Below are 7,598 nucleotides of genomic sequence, written 5' to 3'. Positions count from 1 at the left end.
TACATAACAAGGTAGTTACAGAAGAAATGACACAATGCCTAGGATTTGTTCTACAATATGCAAGCAAAAAAGGGAAGGGAAGGGGGAAATCCCAGATGAAACAAGATGGACAAAATGTTATTTATTGAAGCTGAGGAATACCATGGGGTTAGCTATACCTTGCTTTCTACTTTTGGGTAAGGTTGAAAATTTCTGTAAGAGAAAGCTTTTTTATTTTTTTAAATTTTTAAAAAGATTTTATTTATTTATTTGACAGAGAGAAAGACAGCTAGTGAGAGAGGGAACACAAGCAGGGGGAGTGGGAGAGGAAGAAGCAGGCTCCCAGCAGAGGAGCCCGATGTGGGGCTCGATCCCAGAACTCCGGGATCACGCCCTGAGCCGAAGGCAGACGCTTAACGACTGAGCCACCCAGGCGCCCCAGAGAAAGCTTTTTTTTAAAAAAAAATTTGTTGGTGCCCTCTCTGGGGCTTGAACTTTAAGAGAAAGCTTTGAAAATTCACATCTTTATCAATATTCATTGAAAGTGTAGTTGACATGTAAGAAGAAAGGTAGACTGCATTTAAATTGCTTGCTCAAGATTTGTTATGGTGACTATATTACCTCTTGGGAGAAACAGACCGATCTTTGTGGGGAGAGAGTGTTATTATAGTTCATATTTTTATACATTGTAAAAACAGGCTTTTCATGCACTTACAGAATTCGATAAATTAATATGAAAACAGATGTCTTTTTTCTTTTAATAGGACATGACTTGATGTGTACCTTAATGCCTGGCCCAATGGCAGAAAATATATTTAGGTTTCATTTTAGTATTTTTAAGAGGGCTATTTTATTTTTTCTGAGAAAGTAAAATAAATACAAAGTAATATCATTTTAAAGAACAGTACTTTATTGAATAAGTTTTATTCACAGAAAAATAAGCTTTAATCTATGATGACTGCCAGATTATACACTGGAAAGCAATTTTCTTTGTTTTCCATACTGATGGAAAGGTTTCTACTAAATGAAAAAAGTCATAAAATTATATTCACAAATATAGCACTCTATCTGAAAACATTTCACATGATTATTCACAACACTAATACAATGACATAAGAATCTGTCATTCTGTCAGATTAGATAAGATATAATAATAATGAAAAATGCAAAATCTAACAAAAATTACATTAAAGCCTTTATTACATCAAATCGAAAATGCAAATATGTTACCAAGTATAGAGAAAATGACAAAATATACTTATATAGTAATTTTAAATGTTGCATTAATGATACACAATAAGCATGTAGGAAATGCCAAAAAAAATCTCTATGCATATCTGCAAACTTTAGTCTTCAAAATAGAATCTTACCACCCAAAACATTAATGTAGTATTGTACAATTTGAAGATATATGTATTTAAGATTGTCCTACTGTATTAGTCATAAAGTGTCATTTAATATGTAGTGAAAGTTATGGCATAAAAGAAAGAATAGTTGAAAAAATAAACATTTGAGATCTCCCAGGAGAGGTAACTTGAAGTTTTTCACCTTCAAACTATGTCCCAGTCTGGGCTGCCACTAATTAGCTAGACAGCTTTGAATAAATCACTTCACCTTTGGGCCTCAGTCGTCTCACCTGTAAAACGAGGGGAAGAATCAGATACTCTCTAAGGTCACTTCTAGCTCTGACACTCTAGGATTCTAGTAGCCGCTAGTGAAATTCACATTGTGCTAACTGAACAGAGTCAAACTGACACTGACGATGAAAGTGGGAATAAGCCAACTGTTTCTATTAGCAAAGCTCACCGAACTTGATAAGAATAGTTTTTTTTTTTAGATTTTTTTAAAAAGGAACTTAAATATTTTTAAGGACCTGAACTATTTATTATAATTTACATCTTAACTATGAGAAACGCCAAAAAAGATGAGTAAGAGTCACTGAAAGAGTTACCATCTAAGTTTTAGCCCAAATTTCCAGAGTCAAGGCAAACCCCTGAAGGGTGAGAGTGTGCTGGGAAGGGAATGAACATTTGTAGCAAGTATCTGACATCCAGGGTCTCCCTGAACTCTCCTGATTTTGTAAGATAGGTATTATTCTTATTTCAGAAATGAAGAAACAGCTCTTTTTTAAAGCCGACTTGGCTAAAAATAACTACATCTGTCAACTATCCCCTCCTGTTTTCTTATTTCTCTAATGGAAATGAAAAGCCTACCCCATTTCTCCCACTCCTCCACCCTTCCCCCTCATATTCAACCCCTGGGGAATCAGGAAATAAAAGAATGATTTGGGCCTCAAGAGTACAATACACGCACTTAGTGCTGTGGTGGAAGTCTCCATCCAGAGAGTTCGAAATACCAGTTTTATCCACTCAAATGAAAACAGGAAAAAAAAAAAACCCTACCAAAATTTAAATAATGTAACCACAAAAACAAAAGATCATAGTTAGGCAGGGCCAAATCGCATTATATACACCCATCACACCCACCCTACCCCTTAGCCTTTAACCAAAGGGGAAAAAACAACAAAACTAAGAAACCCAAACCGAGCAGGAACGGCAATACAAAGCCATTAATTAACTAACTGGAGTTTACTTTATAAACATGAAAGCCATTTTTCAAAAATTAAAACAAGGCTTTTGATCAGCACACCAAATTATTATGAATAAAGATAACTACTTATTACCGAACAACCTGACTCCTCGCATGACTAAAATGTAGTAAAAGGTGGTGACTTCGAAATCTTTAGAGTGAACTTTCTAACAGAAAAGGAATGTCTACATGTAGATATGGAGAACTATTTTGGGAAAGGGGGAGGCGCAGATTTGGATCTGGTTATATTTCTGACCTTGCAAGTAATCATTTTTTGCACAACTAGATGGAAAGGATCCAGTGCTTTTTATAGTGAGAACACAGACAAACATTGGTAAGTCTTAAAAAAAATGTGATTAGAAGTTGGAGTGCTGAGTGATTTCAGAACCTGAAGCAACAGCATTTCTAAACAATTCTTAAAATAAACTTGTTAGCCACATCAGCTTCATGCAGTACATTTCACAACTCATGGGGAGAAAAAAGGTCTTTCTTAACTCTAAACATACAAGTTTTAAAAGAAGAGTTTTAATGAACGGAGGCTCCCAGAACAGGAAAAGCCTTATGTTAAAACAATTCAGTCCCTGGCCAACAACTAGATTGAACTAACTACCTGACTTGGAGCTGACGTGTTCTGGAAAACACATTTAAGAACCTTTAACACTTTTCTCCCCTTGTACTTTAGATTCAAAGCTTAGACTATATATGTAAAATTTACCTTAATGACCATCTAACTAAACCTAAGTGCAAGTCCAAAGGTAAAGAGAACCGAGAGCTTACATGGTAAAGCAAAAAGCCAGGCAGTCATTGTTTAACTTCGAAAGTTCTCATTTAAATTTGCAATGCTTCAAATGACTGTCACTTAAAATAGTCATCCACAGAGGTGCTGAGAACATGACAATACTCTTTCTCTTAGAAAATAAGATGATTATAGAATTTTTAAGTTTCATTCTCAAATGTTTCTCTGCAGTGAAATGCCTCACTCACCCCTATGACAGGTTGGTTTAAGAATCTTTTAAGCAAACCCTGGGTGTTGTATGAAGCACTTTCAAACTTCTGTTTTTTATCTCTATTGACTCCCATTCAAGTTTTATTTTCTTTTTAATATTTAAGCAAGTATTCTAGTTTTCTTGTCAATACTTTGTAATTTCCAAGAGATTTTAAGGATCTTGAGAGAACATTTGTTTCAGAAATATCTACTACTATTACTAATCAAGGAAACAAAACAATTTAGGTAAAGACTTGACATTTTGTCCTATATACATCTTAATTATCCTAACAGTAAAAACGCACATGAAACTTTAAGATACAAGATGATATGAGAATCTCAACATGGAAAGCTGTCACTATAACTACAAGCAGTGTACAAACATGCTTCTACTTTTTCCTACATAAGCTGACAGATGTTTAAAATACTGGGTTAACAAAGATCTTTTAGTAAAGTGACTTAGGCAGGCTTAAACTAGCAAGGATTAAGGATGAATCCTTACTAATTAATTGGAAGATCTGAGACATATTTCATATTTCATTTTACAAAATCAGGAATATTTATTTTGAAACAAGAGAAGAAGACATGGTCTACCTGTCAGAAAACTACCACTCAGAAATATTTTTCATCCACAAAGCAGGAAAAACATAAAAACATTTAAATTTCACATTGGCACCAAAAAGGTTAACTGCTCTGCCTTCTTGGATTAGAAAAACTAAAGCTGAGCAATAAGTAGTTTTGCAGGCGTTTGAACATGCCTAAGCCTTTAAATCAGTAAAATACTTTCTAAAAATTCTGATTATAAAATACATACTTATAAAAAATCCAAACAGAACAAAATGAAAAAAGTAGAAAGTGAAAGGCCCCTGCAACCCCCTCTGGGCCCTACCCCCCCGACCCCACCCTCAAGAGAAACCACATTTAACTGTTTGGTGCTTTATCCGTCCAAATCTTTTGTTCTATACATATACAAAACACACACACCTTCATCTGACTCATTGTATAGACAGTGTTTTGCTACTTCAGTTTACATTTAGTATCTTTGACATCTTTCCATGTCAGTACATGTTGGCTAGATGGTATTCATCCTTAAATACCCTTTTAACAATGGCAAAATCATTTTTTACAATCACCCACCCAAGCACGTGTGTATAATTTTAAAAGAGAATAGACAAAATCCTAAAACACAAAGACAAACATCTAAAAATAATCTGTATCTTTCCACCAGTGTGGAACAGTTCATTCCTTTTCACACAAAACAAATTATGTGATTGGGGAGATTAACTCTAATCTCCACGTTTACACAGAATGCTCCATTTGTTAAGCCTATATGAAAAGAATGAAAAATTCAGTTGATTAATTCACTTACACTTAGAAACTAAGTTAGTGTACTACAAATACACATTGTGGTCAGTGACAATATGATGCCTCTTAGTCTAGATTTCAATTAAATAACAGTAAAAAAAAAAAGATACACAACATAGCTAATATCCTCCAAAATCCAGAAATTCAAATTTTAGAATACGAACTAGAACATTGTAGTTTACATTTCGTCTACTCGGTAGCAAATGCTAATGGCATTCAATGCTGATTACTTAAAGTCAGTTCACATCACACACTCAATCAGGGTAATGAGAAGAACATAATGCGCCGAACTGTAGAGTTAGATTAAGACATAAAAATTTTTTGCTTGAAAGTAATGACTGTGTAGCACATGGGACATTTGTCAACTGCTTCAGCACATTGTTTACAAGTGACCAGATGTCCACAAGGAATGAAAACCACCGCGATATTTCTATCCATACAGATTTTGCAAAGCTTCTCCTCTTGCAGGAGCCTTAGCTGCTCTTCAGCACTAATCTCTGCACAAAGAGAAAAGAAATGTGTTAATTTTCGACTTTCTCAGTTGTTGAAATATACTGAAACAACGTGAAGCCCTACTGTGTGCCAGGCGCTCATCAAGGGGCAGGACACAGGATGACCCACACGTGACACCTGCTCTTAAAGAGCTCGCAGCCTAGAGGAGAGAAGGACGTGAGCTGAGGCTACGGAGGAAAGCGCAAAGTACACAGTGATAAGTGCTCTAATGAAGTTACGTACGAAGTGCTGGGGATGGGAAGTAGAACAAGTTCTTCTCTTCAGATGAGCTGGGGAACGCTGCTCGTTGGCAGCTGCGGCGGGGGGGGGATGGGAGAAGTGGAGGAGTGACATTTAAACATGGCCAGCAACTTGCCAGGCAGAGAAGCCAGGGTTAGGTAAAAAGAAGTGACATATGGAAAGGGCATGACTTACTCCAGAAATGGAGGGATGGGTCTGAGGGACCCTTCTGAAGTGGGACTACTAGGATGTGGTGACTGACTAGATGTGAGGGGTGAGGAAAAAAAGAGGAAACAGAGTTGATTTTAAGATTTCTAGTGTGGCTGACAAGGGGATGATGACGCCAAAAGGAAATACAGAAGGAGGTACCGGTCTGACATTTTTCCAGTTGTTTTTGAGGTGTCTGCAGGGCATCCGTATATAAATGTCACCGGACAGTCATGTGTTGAGGTCATGAGAAGTTAGGGCTAGAAACAGAGATTCGGGTGACATCAGCATACAGGGGGCACTAAAGCACTTGCTTAATTCAGCCTTTCCCGAACTAGGTTGTGTGAAGTGTTAACAAATCCGTCATGAAAATGTGTTTCATGGTCAAACAGAACTATAGTGACAGGGGCGCCTGGGTGGCTCAATTCGTTAAGCGTCGACTCTTGATCTCAGCTCTGGTCTCAATCTCATGGTTGTGAGATCAAGCCATGCACTGGGCTCCACGAGCCCACTTAAAAAACAAACAAACAAAAGAACTATAATGACAACAACAACAAAGGCAGCAGTTAACAGTAACACAGCACTTACTACTACGTGCCAGGCACTACTGTGAAGGCGTTGCACGGTTTAACAATCTTTGTAATCTTTTGTAGACCAGTGGTTTCCAAAGGCGGCCTCACCAGGGAATCACTTAGGGCATTTTTAAAAAAAGACTGATTTATCTATTTCCGAGAGGGGGAGGGGCAGCAGGAGAGAATCTTCAAGCAGACTCCCCAGTGAGCCCCCTGGGGCTCGACTGCAGGACCCATGAGATCATGACCTGAGTCAAAACCAAGAGTTGGCCGCTGAACTGAGCAACTCAGGCGCACATGGAGCATTTTGTTAACGAGAGATTGCTAGGCCCCATTCGCCAAATCTAAAGTTTCTGGGGTTGGTTTTTTAAATTTTGTTCTGAAATTAAAGTATGCAAAATAAAGGAGGTACAGTTTTATACAACAACAGCTTCTGGGATTGCACACACTGGCTGGGGAACCACTGCTATGAAGTACAGGTCAGGACAGTATAATGTATGTCCCCTCTTACAAAGTCACAATGCATGGCCTTATTTAACTACAGAGCTTTCCCTTTTTCCTTTTTTTTTTTTTTTTTTTTCTCCCTCTTCATGCCATCCCTTTTAACAACCTGGGGAACACTGTTCTGAAAACAAGTTTGGGAAACAGTGGTTGAGTTTTGTTCAACAAATATTTACTGAACACGTAACTAGGTTCTAGGAACTAGAGATCCAATAATTAACAAATGCATAGGCCCCGGGGCCCTAATCGTTCATAAACAAGTAAGAAACACAAGTCGACAGGAAATTATACTGGAGTGTAATGATAAAGGTAATTACAATTTGCTATGAAGAACACAGGAAGGGTGTGAGAGTGCACGCGCACATAAACGGAAGGCCTCCCGGAGGAGATTATACTTAAACTGGGTCCTAAAGGATGAGGAGTTAACTAGGAGAGATGGAGAGGGGGCTCTGGGGGACAGAGGCAGTGGGAGAAGAGTGTTCCGGGTAGAGGAAATGGCACAGGCAGGCTCCGAGAGGAGAGACAGAACCAGGCCTGCAAGCGCACGGGTAAGGCTTTCGGAGGGACGCAGCGGGACACGAGGCTAAGAAGGTTAGCAGGCGCCCGGTCACGAAAGATTTGGCAACCCACATAAAGGAGTTTGGACTTGATCCTGAGGGCCCTGGGGA

The 7,598-nt window shown here is 38.1% G+C and overlaps 1 protein-coding gene across 6 annotated transcripts in view; it reads right to left on the bottom strand.

The window, feature by feature from the left end:
* Positions 1-868: 868 nt before the first annotated feature.
* Positions 869-7,598, bottom strand: part of XIAP (X-linked inhibitor of apoptosis) — a 56,859-nt gene continuing 50,129 nt past the window's right edge. For all 6 annotated transcript variants that reach the window (XM_026520536.4, XM_048213844.2, XM_026520538.4 and 3 more), the window contains one exon: positions 869-5,415. In XM_026520536.4, coding sequence (XP_026376321.1) covers positions 5,222-5,415 — 194 coding nt within the window. In that variant the 3' untranslated portion in view covers positions 869-5,221. The remainder of the gene's footprint in view (positions 5,416-7,598) is intronic.

Source organism: Ursus arctos, chromosome X (assembly GCF_023065955.2).
Source record: "Ursus arctos isolate Adak ecotype North America chromosome X, UrsArc2.0, whole genome shotgun sequence".
In the NCBI taxonomy this organism is placed as follows: domain Eukaryota; kingdom Metazoa; phylum Chordata; class Mammalia; order Carnivora; family Ursidae; genus Ursus; species Ursus arctos.
This window is presented reverse-complemented; position numbering and strand designations above follow the sequence as displayed.